The sequence below is a fragment of the Onthophagus taurus genome, chromosome 2 (genome assembly GCF_036711975.1).
Source record: "Onthophagus taurus isolate NC chromosome 2, IU_Otau_3.0, whole genome shotgun sequence".
NCBI lineage: Eukaryota > Metazoa > Arthropoda > Insecta > Coleoptera > Scarabaeidae > Onthophagus > Onthophagus taurus.
This window is the reverse complement of record NC_091967.1, coordinates 874891-893390: the sequence shown is the minus strand read 5'-3', so window position 1 is coordinate 893390 and position 18500 is coordinate 874891. Positions and strand designations below refer to the sequence as shown.

At 35.9% G+C, this 18500-nt stretch overlaps 2 protein-coding genes across 3 annotated transcripts in view; both read left to right on the top strand.

Annotated features, from left to right (window-relative positions):
- The first annotated feature begins 14327 nt into the window (after positions 1-14327).
- On the top strand, positions 14328-15685 carry LOC111421789 (Cytochrome c heme lyase). 2 transcript variants are annotated; one of them, XM_023054978.2, is made up of 5 exons: positions 14328-14483; positions 14544-14850; positions 14905-15036; positions 15088-15464; positions 15518-15685. In XM_023054978.2, the coding sequence occupies exons 2-5, from the start codon at positions 14557-14559 to the stop codon at positions 15579-15581; spliced, it is 867 nt and encodes a 288-aa protein (XP_022910746.1). In that variant the 5' UTR covers positions 14328-14483; positions 14544-14556; the 3' UTR covers positions 15582-15685. The 2 variants fall into 2 exon arrangements, with proteins under 2 accessions (XP_022910746.1, XP_022910745.1); XM_023054977.2 differs by having other exon boundaries at positions 14328-14487.
- A 1480-nt stretch (positions 15686-17165) lies between these two features.
- LOC111421673 (polypyrimidine tract-binding protein 1 heph) overlaps positions 17166-18500 on the top strand; it is a 304079-nt gene continuing 302744 nt past the window's right edge. Inside the window, exon 1 of the mRNA XM_071201568.1 lies at positions 17166-17188. Coding sequence (XP_071057669.1) covers positions 17181-17188 — 8 coding nt within the window. The 5' untranslated portion in view covers positions 17166-17180. The remainder of the gene's footprint in view (positions 17189-18500) is intronic.

Genomic DNA, 18500 nt, shown 5'->3' with positions numbered 1-18500 from the left:
AATCTGACGGCATTGATAGCACAGTATCAGTGCTTATAATGTCTTCCGCAGCCCATTGGTAGGACATGTCGGAACAGTTTTGAGCATATTGCTTAAATCTGTAAATGGTTGTTCTAGCCACTTTCTCTATATGCAAATGCAGAGGAGATAGGCCAAGCAGAACCTCCATTGCTAGAGTTGGCGTTGTGCCTATCGCACCAGAGATTGCCAATCCAGCTACTCGTTGAATTCGTGAAAGTTTACTGATAACTGAAGTCTGTCGGACTTTCCTATACCAGGCTGCTGCTCCGTATGTGATCATAGGTCTAACCACAGTCACATAGAGCCAGTACAGTCTTTCAGGGGTTTTTCCACAAAGACTGCGACAAGTCCACAAGGATAGTCTAGCTTTGTGCAAAACTCCCTGCAAATGTCCATTCCATGACAGGGTTGTGTCTAGGATTACTCCTAGATATTTGACTTCCTTTGAAAAAGGAATTTCTTCACCTTGGATAGTTGGGCGGATTAGTCCATCCAACTTTCGCTTCCTGGTGAAGGGCACAACAATTGTCTTTTGCGGGTTTGTTGAGAGGTTCTCTCCCTTACACCAAGCGCAAATGGTATCTAGGGTCACCTGGAGGACTTTAGATATCCTCGGCAAACAGGTTCCTTTGACCATAACGACAATGTCATCAGCATAAGCTTGTATTTCCACACCAACGGCTTCGACTATCGCAATCAGATCGTCAACTAGGAGGGACCAAAGCAGGGGAGATAACACCCCTCCCTGCGGGCAGCCACCTCCCGGCCTGAAGCGTAATAAGATGTTGTCTACGGCTGAAATAACCTCCCTCCGTAGCAACCCCACTTGTTCTACATTGAACTGCTGGGCGGGATAGTCTGGGTGAATTAATCCAACCCTGATACCGCTCACAGCAGCTTTGTAAGTCAGCTACTTCTCTGAAGCAGCTTTGGTTTCCGTCGGCACGATCTCAGCCTGCTTGGGTTTCTTAGCCACTTGCTCGGGCGTCGACCCATCAGAGCGCGCCCTCTTGGCCAAAGGCTTAGAGGTCTCTGCGCTCTTTTCCGATGGAGTATTGATCTTTTCAATCACCTGCTTGAGGGCGGTCTCATAAGGCACCCCGCTCCCCATAAGCTTGCGCAGGTTCCTTTTAGCGGACCCTGGCAGCCGCAGGCGTTTTTGTTTAAGGGTGAGACTGTCTAGTGCCTTAACAGCCTCCTCCTCATCTTTCTCCCCTTCAGAATGCAGAAGAACCTGCTCCTCTTCCAGAGAGGGAGAACTTGACTTGGGTGCGGACGGTCCGGCTACCACAAGTGTAGATTGTGATGGAGGACCATCCTCCATCTTTTTGGTTTCCTTTTCAGGATCGAGGTTTATCCCCCCCTCGTCTAGGGTTTTACTAATACTGGGCGTCTCCATACTAATCCCACGAGTAGAGCAGAAAGGGTAGTCCATCGAAGCAGTGCTCCCATACCCCGATAAGCCTATTAAAACTGAAAGGCGGCAGGTCTCCAGAGTCCGCTTATTAGCAGCCATCACTTCCCGGATGACTAGACCGTCAGATGACAGCCTAAAGTGCTCTGCATAAGCTGTTCCACATTCACTTTGGGGTTTTTAATGAGGTTGTCTCCTCTTGACCCAGACAATTAAGCCCCCGCATGCCCTGCCCGTGGAACAGGTCCACAAATAATAGGTATGCATGGTATAACGGTTTCGACTATATCAGTCGTCCCCGGCCACGTTTTCTCTCGTGCAAGCCCTAAGCCACGCGACGACAGCCAAGTTTATCGACTGGCTAGTCTAGATCCGACACTTTTGGTATAGTACAGGGGCACCTCGTGAAGGAGCAGTAAAAACTGCAGTGTCGGTCTTGATTCAGGTCATAAGACAAGAACCCTGAGTACGGCAAAACAAGTAGGACAAGCCTACCTAGGATTCACCGCACCCTCACCCCCCTTTTTTTTGGGGGCTAACTTCGCATAGGTTATTTTTTTGTAAAATGTATAAAATTAATCATTGACCAGATTAATATCCCACAAAACGTCAAAATCATTCTAATTGATGTTCTCTTCACTCACGATTCAACTTTAATTCGTATTACTATTATTATTGAGTTAACCTTGGTATTTAGAATAGTTCACGAGCGCATCATCCCGCGTAAGGACAAACCAAAACCAGGATATCGTAAGAATTTGGTATTTCTTATTGCCATTCTCCTTTTTTTTTGTTTCTAAAAGGAAACGAGCGTTCGAAAATGTTTTTGAAACGTTTTACAACGTTTCCTTTTATTGTTTTTCGAATGCCGGACGCGTCCTATTCGTTTTTTAAAAAATTCTAAGCGGGGTTTACGCGCCTGTTGGCAAACTTTCCTTGGTTTATATAAGAAAGGTTTATTGCGAAAACGAAGATGTGGCTAATTGAATGGTAATTAAACGTTTTCTTTAGTACTTTCACACTAAATCAATAATAGACGGGTTGTTACTGTTAATAATAGTTATCGTAAAATTTATTTTTATTTAGAATGATTTGAAGGTAATTTCGTATTAATTGTGGGACCGACAATAAGATCCGATCATGGTTTTACGTAATGTTAAAGTAATTACTAGCGGCAAAGTGAGGTCGCCGCAAGGACGGAACATCCGAACTCGTTTCTGAACTTTTCGTAATATCATCGCAAAATCTGTAGAATTGTTAAAATGCCTTCAATTGAATCCAGAGACTACGAGATTCGTGTGCTTCGTACTTAATGTATAACAGTTCCCACGGAATGTAGCAACTGTTGTATCGTTGTAGTCCTCCGCCATTATTCTCTTAGGTAATGTAGATTCTTTCATAAGTAACGAGATCTCCTGACTATTCGTTAAATAATATTCTCGAAAAGAAGCTAAATACTTTAATTAACTTATAAGATTTACAACACGTAATCTTTTACGTAATCTGTGACGATTGATTTTACGATGTGCTTTGGAAGTTATCCGCCGCATGTGTTCGAAGCTACTTTCTCTAAAGTGACGGCGCCTACATTGAATTCTACGTCGCAAATACAATAGAAGAAGAACCGCAACCTTTAACCCTCTTCTTGAGAAAGCGTCGCGACATTAAACGACTTACATCTCGAGTACATTTCGCGACTACTCCCTATCGATGGGTGATGATGATTACAAGAATGTCGATTGATTTGCGAAATACTTACACCACGAAAAAGAAAGCATTCCCACCATGATGAGTAATACTAAAAGTGGGGGTGAATTTATAATCACAGTCTTTTCGATGGTTCAAGAGGAAGTAAATCTATGATTGTCTCGCGATGAGAAAACCTTCCATCCAATTAACTAACCATTCGAAACTCTTTAATTGCACCCAAGTATCTAATCAACGCGTTCTTATTGAATGTGTGGTGAGTTATTGTGGGAAACTAACCAATGGAGATAGTGAAAACTCATTCTTAATGTAAAATCTACATGTTTGGTTAGTTACGTCATGATATTTAAGAAAGTTTTGTTTAAAATATTGTGGTAAATCTTAATTTTAAATCACGCATCTTATATAGTCAAGCTCTCTTCCTGTACGTTATAAATAGGGCACGGAACTTTTGTAACAAAACGATACGATTTTCCCCCCAAAAAAATTGTTTTAATAAACACTGTTCCTGAAGCAATTCTTAACAAATATTGTTAACAAAATTTTTTGATTTAATTAATAATTAAGGAGATAACCTCAAAATAATAATTTTTGAATTTTTATACATAATTACACTTAGACGCTTAATTAATAGAGATGTAAAATTTTTTTATTAAGATATTTGATTCAAAATCAAAATTGAAACAAATTTTATTTAAAACATTTTTTGATAAAAACAATAATTATTGAGATAATTACTTTTGATAGCATACTATTCAGAGGGAAATTAAAATTTCAAGTAAGCAAAAAATTGTATTAACAAACACTGTTCCTGAAGTAATTCTAAACAAATTTTGTTAACAAAATTTTTTGATTAAATCAACAATAAGGATATAACCTCAATAATATTAATTTTTGTGGCATACTATTCAGAGGGAAATTAAAATTTCAAGTTAAAAAAAAATTGTTTTAATAAACACTGTTCCTGAAGCAATTCTTAACAAATATTGTTAACAAAATTTTTTGATTTAATTAATAATTAAGGAGATAACCTCAAAATAATAATTTTTGAATTTTTATACATAATTACACTTAGACGCTTAATTAATAGAGATGTAAAATTTTTTTATTAAGATAATTGATTCAAAATCGAAATTGAAAGAAATTTTATTTAAAACATTTTTTGATAAAAATAATAATTATTGAGATAATTACTTTTGATAGCATACTATTCAGAGGGAAATTAAAATTTCAAGCTAGCAAAAAAATGTATTAACAAACACTGTTCCTGAAGTAATTCTAAACAAATTTTGTTAACAAAATTTTTTGATCAAATCAACAATAACGATATAACCTCAATAATATTAATTTTTGTAGCATACTATTCAGAGGGAAATTAAAATTTCAAGTTAGAAAAAAATTGTTTTAATAAACACTGTTCCTGAAGCAATTCTTAACAAATATTGTTAACAAAATTTTTTGATTTAATTAATAATTAAGGAGATAACCTCAAAATAATAATTTTTGAATTTTTATACATAATTACACTTAGACGCTTAATTAATAGAGATGTAAAATTTTTTTATTAAGATATTTGATTCAAAATCGAAATTGAAACAAATTTTATTTAAAACATTTTTTGATAAAAATAATAATTATTGAGATAATTAATTTTGATAGCATACTATTCAGAGGGAAATTAAAATTTCAAGCTAGCAAAAAAATGTATTAACAAACACTGTTCCTGAAGTAATTCTAAACAAATTTTGTTAACAAAATTTTTTGATTAAATCAACAATAACGATATAACCTCAATAATATTAATTTTTGTAGCATACTGTTCAGTGGGAAATTAAAATTTCAAGTTAGAAAAAAATTGTTTTAACAAACACTGTTCCTGAAGCAATTCTTAACAAATATTGTTAACAACATTTTTTGATTTAATTAATAATTAAGGAGATAACCTCAAAATAGTAATTTTTGAATTTTTATACATAATTACACTTAGACGCTTAATTAATAGAGATGTAAAATTTTTTTATTAAGATAATTGATTCAAAATCGAAATTGAAACAAATTTTATTTAAAACATTTTTTGATAAAAACAATAATTATTGAGATAATTAATTTTGATGGCATACTATTCAGAGGGAAATTAAAATTTCAAGTTAGCAAAAAAATGTATTAACAAACACTGTTCCTGAAGTAATTCTAAACAAATTTTGTTAACAAAATTTTTTGATCAAATCAACAATAACGATATAACCTCAATAATATTAATTTTTGTAGCATACTATTCAGAGGGAAATTAAAATTTCAAGTTAAAAAAAAATTGTTTTAATAAACACTGTTCCTGAAGCAATTCTTAACAAATATTGTTAACAAATTTTTTTGATTTAATTAATAATTAAGGAGATAACCTCAAAATAATAATTTTTGAATTTTTATACATAATTACACTTAGATGCTTAATTAATAGAGATGTAAAATTTTTTTATTAAGATAATTGATTCAAAATCGAAATTGAAACAAATTTTATTTAAAACATTTTTTGATAAAAACAATAATTATTGAGATAATTAATTTTGATGGCATACTATTCAGAGGGAAATTAAAATTTCAAGTTAGCAAAAAAATGTATTAACAAACACTGTTCCTGAAGTAATTCTAAACAAATTTTGTTAACAAAATTTTTTGATTAAATCAACAATAAGGATATAACCTCAAAAATATTGATTTTTGTAGCATACTATTCAGTGGGAAATTAAAATTTCAAGTTAGAAAAAAATTGTTTTAATAAACACTGTTCCTGAAGCAATTCTTAACAAATATTGTTAACAAAATTTTTTGATTTAATTAATAATTAAGGAGATAACCTCAAAATAATAATTTTTGAATTTTTATACATAATTACACTTAGACGCTTAATTAATAGAGATGTAAATTTTTTTTATTAAGATAATTGATTCAAAATCGAAATTGAAACAAATTTTATTTAAAACATTTTTTGATAAAAACAATAATTATTGAGATAATTACTTTTGATAGCATACTATTCAGAGGGAAATTAAAATTTTAAGTTACCAAAACATTTTATTAACGAACACTGTTCCAGAAGTAATTCTAAACAAATATTGTTAATAAAAATTTTTGATTTGATCAATAATTAAGAACATAACCTCAAAAAAATGTTTATATATATATTTTTATATATTTTTTATTGAAAAAATTGTTTTAGAATTTAATTTAGAACAACTTTTGTATGAAATTTTCTGTCGAGAACGAGTGGAGGGAGGAAATCGTGTCGTTTTGTTACAAAACTTCCGTGCCCTAGTAATAAATGGTGTTAACAATATTATTTCTTTTCCTTAAAGATCAAATGGAGATTCAAACAATGCAGCATCTCGGCAGCAAGCGACTTCATCTTAATCGATCAATTTCAATCGATTTCAATTTAAAATAATATCATTTCAATAAAAAAACTGGTGTCAAATAATGAAACGCCTCGACCGCAAGCAAAATCAGCTTTAATACACGATGCCACACAATCAAGCCGAGTTGCTTTGACCAAATTATGCGTTATGGTCATATTTTGTTAAATAATATGTTAATGATAGTGTTGGTGTAATTAAATTTATTTAGTAGTAACAAGAAAAGTTTTAAAATTTATGTGAAGAACACATAATTATCTTAAATGGGTTTTGCAAATTTCATAAACTATCTAAACACCGAGAACAATGTCGAATAATTTAAACGTGACCCGAATATAAAGCTAAGCGCATATTTTACAAATGAATATAAGCCGCTGACAAATTCTATTAAACCGTTGGTCAATCTAGATAAAAAAGGAATTATGACTATACCTAATAAATTTGGATTAATCATTCTTTGGAATAAACAATAAGCGATTCGTGATTCAATTAAGAATCATCGTGGATTTCTTTTTGTTGTATCTTGTATTGTTTTGGTATTGCGACAGATATGTAAGAAACCGATTCACCCGCAATACCCTTCTTTTCAAGTACCAATTTGAATGAAAGTTTCGCAAAAGAGAGACTGTTTACATCACGTAGATATCTTATATTATTCTCCCACAGTTAATTCTATAGAAAAAAAGGAACTATCATAAAAATAAATTTGCAAATTATTTCGTAATAAAAAAAGCTAAATAAGTAAAATGGTTAAATCGACATTATCCATACAGAGTAATTAATTAATTAACTTTTTGTCTACATATATTTTTTAATTTGTTAAAATTGTATGTTGCAGAAATAAATCGACGTCACCATCGAAATCTATCTGATCTTTCCCAACATATCTTTTTTAACGATTGCTTTTACGTAACCAACGCAACACGTTCATCCGGTTGTCGTCGAAATTGTTTTTAGAAGTAGTAAAAGAAGAAGGGAGATGGAGAAATCTTCTTTTCGTTGGAGTTTAGACGGCGAGTATAGCACCGCGACGAAGAGGTGAACACTGAACTTAATAGTGAAAGTTGCGACAACGTTTTGGAAGGTCGTTTGTTGATCATCTTTGCTGGTTCGTTGGCTACCGACTGGGAACTACGTCAAGAATGATAAACGTTTTGGCCAAGTTCTTGTGGAATAACAACGTCAATTGTCGATTGAATACGATTCCATCGGCCTTGAATAACTAAGTAAAGAAACTGAAAGGATATCTTTTTATTATATCTTTTACTATTAAATTATAAGAGATGATTATTTACAGCCTTTGTGGTGCAAAATAATGGGTTATTTATTTTTATCTGTGTTGTTATTAAATTAATTCTGTAAAAGTCGTATAATATAAACAATTAATGCCTGAAAGTATGTAAAGAAATCGAAACAAACCATATTGGCAAAAAATAAAAAAACTGAGAAAATACAGGAAGATCGGCATGCAGAAATTCGAAAGGAGATGTCTAAGAATTTTGAGAACCTTTATCACTGTACCAACTGTTCAAGCATTAAACATAATTATTTCATTTGATAACGATGATTAACATTTATAATTTTCACAATTTGGCAGCAGTTTTGTATTAACTGTAGTGCCTCGCTCGTAAGCGACCTCAATTTAATAGAGTGGGTTCGCGCATTTCAGTTGCAAGAAATTTAGCCATAACACAAAAGATTAAAATTCTTATTACCTATATAACAAAAACCGGGCCAAGACGTTAGGTGAATGGGAGAAATATAAACAGGCTCTAACGAATTACACCAAAAACATACGTAAGGCAAAAAGAGAGTCTTGGAGGAGGTTCTGTGAGGGAGTGAAAGACAAGTTTCGTTCTAAAAGATGTTGCTTGAGATAGCTTTTGAATACCGTGGATGGCTTTATTTTCAAACTATTAGGTAGATGGTTGAAGACCTTAACACAAAAATGAACAGTACTTTTTTGTATTTTCTACTCCACGTGTAACATAACAGTATACAGTATACTTCCCCGGAACGGAAAAAGACCTTCCCCCGGCCGCTGTGCGAGACATAATTGCCTACAGCCGAAGGAATAACCTGCAAGTTGTTGTTGGATGTGACGCCAATGCCCACCACACAATGTGGGCAAGCACCAACACAAATGAAAGAGATGAGTTACTTTTTGACTACCTATTAGGGGAGGGGCTTACTGTTAATAATGTAGGCGCCAAACCAACCTTTGTTACCAGAAATAGAGCAGAGGTACTTGACATTACGTTCAGCTTAATTATATTAAGCTCTAAGATAACCTCCTGGAGGGTATCCTCTGAACAGTCGTGTTCAGATCATAGACATATTCAATTTAAAATTGATTTAGGGATGAAATCGGACTGTACGTACCGTAATCCCCGTAGCACTAATTGGGATCTGTTTAAAAGTTGCCTTGCAGATAACCTAACTAGTGTTATCGCAACCGTTAGGAACTGTGATCAGGTTGAAATAGCCACGGAGCACATCTCTGTGGCAATTCGCTCTGCATATCACAGTAGCAGTCCACTGAAGGTGAAAAGTAGTAATCGGGGCACACCCTGGTGGAACGAATCTCTTAGCTCCGAAAGACAAGAGGTCCGAAAGCTTTTCAACCGGGCCAAGACATTAGGTGAATGGGAGAAATATAAACAGGCTCTAACGAATTACACCAAAAACATACGTAAGGTAAAAAGAGAGTCTTGGAGGAGGTTCTGTGAGGGAGTGAAAGACACACCCAGCAGTGCAAGAATTCACAAGATTCTCGCTAGAGATCCGGCACTACCCCTGGGCTCACTTAGGCGGCCTGACCGTAGTTTTACGGACTCTAGCAGAGCCTCGTTGGAGCTTCTAATGCAGACTCACTTCCCAGGAAGCCTGATGATGAGGGCCGATAATGCCACAGCGGGCTATTCCTGCAAGGCAAAGCGCCCTCAAATACGGATTGGAGTGTGGCTAGAAAAGTCGTCACTTACACATCCGTGGACCAGGCAATTCAAACGTTTAAGCCGTTCAAATCGCCTGGAGAAGACAATATATTTCCTGCTTTGTTACAGCAGGGGAGGTCTTTGTTGTTGCCAATTTTGGTAAAAATTTTCAGAGCGAGTGTCGCCTGGAAATATGTGCCGGCAGAATGGACTAAGGTACGGGTATCTTACATACCCAAAGCGGGCCGTTCGGTCCCTACTCCTAATGCCTTTCGACCCATCAGCCTAACGTCATTTCTGCTGAAAACCCTTGAAAAAGTTCTGGAACGGTATATCCGTACGGTGCCATTGGTATCTGGTTCACTGAGTCGCCACCAGTATGCTTATCAAGCGGGAAAATCAGCAGAATTGGCTCTACACAACTTAGTTGGTAGAGTATCCAGGACGCTGCAGGATAAAGAAATCTTGGTTTGTGCGTTTCTGGATATAGAGGGAGCGTTCACCAACGCAATACCACAATCTCTTGAAAGAGCTGCTCTTGACAGGGGAGTGGAAGCAACTATAGCGGGTTGGATCCGCAATATGCTAGATAGTAGAATAGTTTCTACTTCACTCCACGGTGATACGAGGGGTGTTATCTCCCCTGCTTTGGTCCCTCCTAGTTGACGATCTGATTGCGATAGTCGAAGCCGTTGGTGTGGAAATACAAGCTTATGCTGATGACATTGTCGTTATGGTCAAAGGAACTTGTTTGCCGAGGATATCTAAAGTCCTCCAGGTGACCCTAGATACCATTTGCGCTTGGTGTAAGGGAGAGAACCTCTCAATAAACCCGCAAAAGACAATTGTTGTGCCCTTCACCAGGAAGCGAAAGTTGGATGGACTAATCCGCCCAACTATCCAAGGTGAAGAAATTCCTTTCTCAAAGGAAGTCAAATATCTAGGAGTAATCCTAGACAAAACCCTGTCATGGAATGGACATTTGCAGGGAGTTTTGCACAAAGCTAGACTATCCTTGTGGACTTGTCGCAGTCTTTGTGGAAAAAATTGGGGTCTTACCTCTGAAAGACTGTACTAGCTCTATGTGACTGTGGTTAGACCTATGATCACATACGGAGCAGCAGCCTGGTATAGGAAAGTTCGACAGACTTCAGTTATCAGTAAACTTTCACGAATTCAACGAGTAGCTGGATTGGCAATCTCTGGTGCGATAGGCACAACGCCAACTCTAGCAATGGAGGTTCTGCTTGGCCTATCTCCTTTGCATTTGCATATAGAGAAAGTGGCTAGAACAACCATTTACAGATTTAAGCAATATGCTCAAAACTGTTCCGACATGTCCTACCAATGGACTGCGGAAGACATTATAAGCACTGATACTGTGCTATCAATGCCGTCAGATTTGGCGGTATCACCATCCGTGATTAATGCTCGATACCAGATTGTACTGCCTGAGCGGCAGTCCTGGATCGAAAATGAAAATTCTCTGGTTCGGGCAGACATTTGCTTGTACACAGATGGATCAAAAACGCCTGAAGGGGTAGGAGCAGGAGTATACTGCCAGACACCTCGAATTAAGCAAGCCTACAGCCTAGGTACGTACTGTACTGTATTTCAGGCGGAAGTATTTGCTATTAAGGACGAGGCGATTGTTCCAGGATAGGATCGTGATAAAAAATTTACGCAATTATTTTTTCAATGCCAATATTTCGCAAACTATTGTTGCTTCATCAGGGCTTGAGCATTTACTACAAACAAAACCAAAAGTAACAGTAAGTAATTACAAAAACAATAAAACTTACAATTGCCAGGAAAAAGGCGAAAAACAGAGAAATCAAACGTAAAACTCGGCATCGAAAAACACGTGTGAGAGAGTCGTTAAAAACAACCTATGGCATAAGCGCCTGCGTACAAACGTTACAAGTTAAATCGACAACTTCACGTGAGGCGGGAAGCGCGAAAATTTAAAATTTAAAAAAAGTAAAAAATTTTTAAGTTGATTTGTACATTTCGAAAACCAGCGAATAAATACTACTCAAAGCGTCTATATCTGTCCTAAAATTAATCGTGTATGTTGGGTAGATATGTGGAACATTTCCAAAAATAATCTGTTGTGATAATTAGATTCTCTGTCCAAAATTTTAACTTCATCAAAGTTGAAAGGGTGGTCATTGTCAAGGCAATGTTGTGCCAAAGCACAACCACGCTTCGAAACTCTAATATCGCTTTTGTGTTTACTAAGACGTTTTTTAAGCCATTGACATGTATGTCCCACATATCTACCCCCGCACAAGGAGCACGGTACAACATAGATAACATTTGACTGGTACTCCAACGGAGTCTGGTCCGTAAGTTTGGAAAACACCGTAGACAGTTTTGACGGATAATGTTCGATATATTTAATATCATTATTGGGGATATTACTTTTAAACATAGTGATCAGCTTTTGTGTAAGTTCAGGTATATAAGTAATTTTCTTATAAGTAAACGGATTGTTGTCTGTGTTTGACTGAAGGTCCAAATTTTGGTTTGATGGTGAAGAACTAAAGAGCAATTTGTTTAAAAGTTTGGAAGGGTAATTATTGACCCACTGCGGTTCACAGATCTTCGTAATTCTATATTTCATGGCCATGACCGTATTAATTTTGTGTTTAATTTTGTGGAAGGATGAGAAATGGATATACCTCCCCGAGTACGTCGGTTTGGTACACCAGTCAAAAGAAATCTGGTTGCTGTCATTTCTTATAACTTTAGTGTCCAAAAATGGTACATACTTATTGGTTTCTAGTTCTATAGTGAATTGAATGTGTTTGTTGAAACTATTAAAAAGGGACAAAACCCTATCCTGGGAACCTTCGGGTATAGCTAAAATGATATCGTCTACATATTTCTTAATAAACGGCAAATGAAAATCCAATTGAGGTATAATCATATCTAGTGTATAGTCCATTACTATTTGCCCTAAGATAGGGGAGATTGGAGATCCCATTCGCCTTTTTCCTGGCAATTGTAAGTTTTATTGTTTTTGTAATTACTTACTATTACTTTTGGTTTTGTTTGTAGTAAATGCTCAAGCCCTGATGAAGCAACAATAGTTTGCGAAATATTGGCATTGAAAAAATAATTGCGTAAATTTTTTATCACGATCCTATCCTGGAACAATCGCCTCGTCCTTGTTGCTAACGGGATTGAACAACAATCTCCTTGTTTCTGTATTTGCTATTGACATGGGTGCTAAAATCCTTCTTGAAAGAGGGGTGAAGAACATGACAGTACGAATTTTTTCAGACAGTCAAGCCGCTCTCCAGGCGCTGCAAGCCGTGAAAACGGTGTCGGCTCTGGTTAATGATTGTAAGAGAACATTAAACACACTGAGTTGTGATAACAGAGTCTCTCTGATCTGGGTCCCGGGTCACTCTGGTGTTGCTGGCAATGAAGCGGCAGATAAGCTAGCACGAGATGGCAGCGCTGAAGCGTTTGTAGGACCGAAACCAGCAGTTGGTGTATCATTTGCGATGGCCAAATATAGGATTGGACTGTGGGCTGAAGAGAGACTTCGCCTACTGTGGACCAGTTCTCCTGGAATGAGACATGCTAAGGTGTTTATTAACATCGCCACTGTCAAACCCGGGAATATTTTAGGACTTGCCCGTAGTAGCATAAAAGTTCTAATGGGCACTGCCGATTAAAAGCACACCTCAACTTGTTGGGTTTAGCCGACTATGTGCGGAGGAAGCAGACACGGTTGAGCATGTTTTATGCCACTGCCCTGCCGTTAACCGTATCAGATTCTCGATTTTTGGGCCGCAGTTTATCTCCTCAAAAGATCTGAATAACCTTTCGCCGAGCAAGGTGTTAATGTTCGTTAAGAGCATTGGACTGCACGGTGAAATTTGATAACGATATCTATCGGGGTACAATAGATCCTTAGGGTCGCGGTGCAAGGTTGATTGGTCCGCCTACCCGATATGTATTCTATGTAATGTAATATAACAAAAAATATTAATCCCATATACGTGCAAAACATATTACATAAAACTTTTCCATTCAAAATTCATTGCCTTTTAAAGCATTTATCTACGTAGTGGACAATCATAAATTTCAACTCAATGTACACAATCTTTTATAACCAATTAAACCAAATTAGAAAGTCTTGGTAAATTTAAAAATTGTTTAAATAAACATGTCTACTGAATATATTACAGTAAATACTATAATTTGTTGTTAAATTTCGATTCCCGCCGACTGTTATTCCATTTCCTGAAACGCTCTGAAAGCTAACGGTGTGTTGTACTACGACAAAACTTCCTGGTGTAGTCTTCTCGTCGCAATGAGGAAATATCTCACGAACCTCGTACATAATTACGTAATTCTCACGGCAATTCGGATCCAGATGAGAATTGTGAAGACCAAACCGAGTTAAATTCGAAATAGAAAGAACTAGACTTAATGATACTTTAATGTGGAACGAAATTAAATAAAATTTCAACTAGGTTGGCTGTAAATTCATTTTATTTGACATTTATATAATTTTAGTGTGTGTTGAAATTGAGCATTGAAGTATTCTTTCACGGAGGTGTTCATTTTAATTTAACATTAATGAAATGCAAAATTTTAATCGATCAGATCCTATGTTTGCATATAAAGATGTTTTATTAGGAAATGTTTTAAAGGACGCTTTCAAATGTATTAAATTTACATAGATAAAAAAATTATCAAGATAAACTGCAATAATAGTAATAAATAATTTAATTTAAAATTTTTGTTACGTCATTTAGTTCATAGATGTCACCACGATACAACTCAGTTTTTTTCTAGTAAGTTGATAAAATAGTTTTCTTTTTTCGGCCGGAATGTACTTCATGTGACAGAAATCGATTGTAAAAGATTATTGAATTAAAATTTTTTTATAAACCATTTTTGTATGGTTTTTCCACTGTGTATTTAAATAGAATTTATCATACTTATCGCTCGGCTTTGTATTAATCCCAAACGGTTTGTATGTTCATTTTATTTTTGTTATGTAAGTGACCTAACCTAACTTTTTTTGACTAGATTTTAAACTATAATGGGAAACGCTGTATCCGCAGCTGAGGTGGCAGCGACACAGCTTATCCAACCTGCGACTATTGATGTGGAGCCCAAAATTCAATCAAAACATGATCACTCTCAATATGTGCATGGAAATTATAAACCTGGAGAAATTCCTTTAGATATGAAGGGCAAAGTTGATCATTCTCAATATGCACATGGCAATTTTAAAGCTGGGGATATCCCAGAGGAATGTCCTATGCATAAAAAATTACAACCCACAGCTTCTGAATGTCCTGTAAAGGGTGATGATATAAACCCTTTAAATATGGTACTTTTTATTAGATAAATTTTGTTATAAATAATTAAATTTGTGGTTGTTTAGATGCCAGCAGCTAATCAACAACCTTCGCCAGGTCAACCATTTTCTTTACCAACAAATCGCCAAGTTTCTACAATTCCAAAAGCAATAATTAAAGAAGGTGAAGGTCCATATTGGGTGTATCCAAGTGAACAGGTGATTATAAAATAATATTTATGATAAGTTTAAATTAACATTTTTATTTAGATGTTTTGGAATGCAATGCTTAGAAAAGGTTGGAGATGGCGTGATGAAGACATTGAACAACAAGATATGGCAAATATAATTAAGATTCATAATGCAAACAATGAGCAGGCTTGGAAAGAAGTGCTTAAATGGGAGGCGTTACACGCCAGGGAATGCCAATGTCCTAAATTAAAGAGTTTTGGTGGCAAAGCTACTGATTATAGTCCAAGGGCTAGAATTCGTCAACTAATGGGGTATGAATTACCATTTGATAGACACGACTGGATTATTGATAGGTGTGGGAAAGAAGTGAGATATATTATTGATTATTATGATGGGGGGAAAATTGACAATAAGTATCAGTTTGCTTTGTTAGATGTGCGACCAGCTATGGATAGGTAAGTTCTGATTTTAATTGAAAATAAATAAATTTCATTTTGGGGAATTGTAGTTTTGAAAATATATGGGACAGAATGAAAGTTACTTGGTGGAGATGGATGTACAGTGATGAATAGGCTCCATAAAAGAAAAGATACTATTCTTTTTATTGTTTATTTAGAAAAACTTAGATTTGTTTAGGTTTGTTAATTATTTAATAAAGAAGATATCTCATATAAAATTATATTTAATACCTAAGAATTTAAAAAAGAAAGTATTAATAGTTATCTATTTGAACATCTATTTTCTAGGATAGATCATCAATATTTAAAGTTATGATTTGATGATGATTAAATTCCTCAGTCAGATAACAGCAAAGTTAAAGATTCAAACTGCCCAAAGAGTACTGAAGAGGAAATAAATTCAAATAGAAATGTATAATTTTAGATTTCCAAAAAAAAAGTTACATTTTTTAACTTTAAAGAAGCAACCTTTTCCTGCTAGCATGAACAGGTAAATAAAAAATTATTTTGATAAGAAAGTTGATATTAAGATATTTCCTATAATACTTTTAGATAACATTTTTCAATCCTTTTCTATTTGTAGTTACACTCCCTTTTAAATTAACCTTTAATTAGGTAAGTTCAAATGAGCCAAACGTGGTTAGCTCTGCAGAATATCAAAAATTGATTTATTTATTTCAACAAAATTAGTGCCAGTCAAGTATTCCATACAATACACTTATTTTCTGCTAATATTGTGGTTGTAATTCTAAACCACGCAGGATTTTCCGTATACCAGTGCTATGTAAACATGATTTCGACGTCATGATATCGTTATTACTTACTATATCCTTAAATGATTTCTTAGTTTCCACGCATCCTTAGAAGCAAAAAAATTAACAAGGCAGTATCCTTTCATACACACTTGTTTAATATTTACATGAGTGACATATATGCGGATGATACTGCTTTATTTGCTCAAAACTCAGAATTTGTAGATGCACAAAAGCACTACAACCGTATGAACATAGCAGAAAGAAGATCCATAGGCAAATAAAAATTTTCCGGCGCATCCACCATTTATTAATAAAAATTATTTATTTCCGCAACGTTTATTCAACTAAAAATCTTATCAAATAATCGTGTAAACAAAATCAACACGATTGTAAGGAGTTAATCTATATTACCAATCGTCATGCAAACATTTTCCTAAACACGCATATTCATCCACGATTTATATCCTCAGCGAAGCTCCCAACCTGCCGAATCATCCCCTATTTTAATGTAAAACGATCTATTTTACCGACGGTGTAAAAGCACGCATTTCTGACAGATACTTTTTCAGCGGACCAACTTTAACCCTTCTTATTTTTTTACAATCACATACTATAACCGGACCAAAAAATAAAGAACCGTTTTGTTTCGTTATCGAAAGCTGCGTTTATCTTTGCCGGCTTTTACTTGAAACGCGAACGAACTCGCCGGCAGAGACTATCGATTCTATGGAGCAGGCCTTGTAAGGGAAATAAAGCGAGACGGTGTGTACGTTTATGACAGGCGGCCATATTGGTAAACCACTTGTTAGACACCCTGTTTTGTTATTGTTGTCGTTGAGGGTAAACCGACCGTTGTCACGCAGTCGGATCAAGAAATTTCGGCGAATATTTTGAACGGTAGGTTGTCGTCGCCCCACTTCGGTTCAACAACGAGGTGTCGCCACGCCATCCCCAGAGAATGATCGGGTGAGTGTGTTTTTTTTTGTAATTTTCGTTTATAAAAAACGCCGGCGTTCAAAGTGTTGTTTAGAATACTCAATAACGCGTGTGCAGTTGCATTATTGATTGAAGAGACAACGTTCAAATTATTTTTGTTTTCATTTAACAATTGTTTTAAAACAAAAGACCTATTTTTACATGGTTTGGTATTATAGATTTTATTTATTATTCGTTTAAAAATTTAAAACGTAGATTTTAATTTAAAAAATGGTGGCAGTTGTTGTGTTTATTTTTATTTAGGTACGTTGTTTGTTTGTTCTTTTCATTTTCCAATGACTTATCAACTAATTTGCAACTCCAGGACCATTACATTACATTACATTACATAGAATACATATCGGGTAGGCGGACCAACCAACCTTGCACCGCGACCCTAAGGATCTATTGTACCCCGATAGATATCGTTATCAAATTTCACCGTGCAGTCCAATGCTCTTAACGAACATTAACACCTTGCTCGGCGAAAGGTTATTCAGATCTTTTGAGGAGATAAACTGCGGCCCAAAAATCGAGAATCTGATACGGTTAACGGCAGGGCAGTGGCATAAAACATGCTCAACCGTCTCTGCTTCCTCCGCACATAGTCGGCTAACCCAACAAGTTGAGGTGTGCTTTTAATCGGCAGTGCCCAGTAAAAACACCCATTAGAACTTTTATGTTACTACGGGCAAGTCCTAAAATATTCCCGGGTCTCATTCCAGGAGAACTGGTCCACAGTAGGCGAAGTCTCTCTTCAGCCCATAGTCCAATCCTATATTTGGCCATCGCAAATGATACACCAACTGCTGGTTCCGGTCCCACAAACGCTTCAGCGCTGCCATCTCGTGCTAGCTTATCTGCCGCTTCATTGCCAGCAACCCCAGAGTGACCCGGGACCCAGATCAGAGAGACTCTGTTATCACAACTCAGTGTGTTTAATGTTCTCTTACAATCATTAACCAGAGCCGACACCGTTTTCACGGCTTGCAGCGCCTGGACAGCGGCTTGACTGTCTGAGAAAATTCGTACTGTCATGTTCTTCACCCCTCTTTCAAGAAGGATTTTAGCACCCATGTCAATAGCAAATACTTCCGCCCGGAATACAGTACAGTACGTACCCAGGCTGTAGGCTTGCTTAATTCGAGGTGTCTGGCAGTATACTCCTGCTCCTACCCCTTCAGGCGTTTTTGATCCATCTGTGTACAAGCAAATGTCTGCCCGAACCAGAGAATTTTCATTTTCGATCCAGGACTGCCGCTCAGGTAGTACAATCTGGTATCGAGCATTAATCACTGATAGT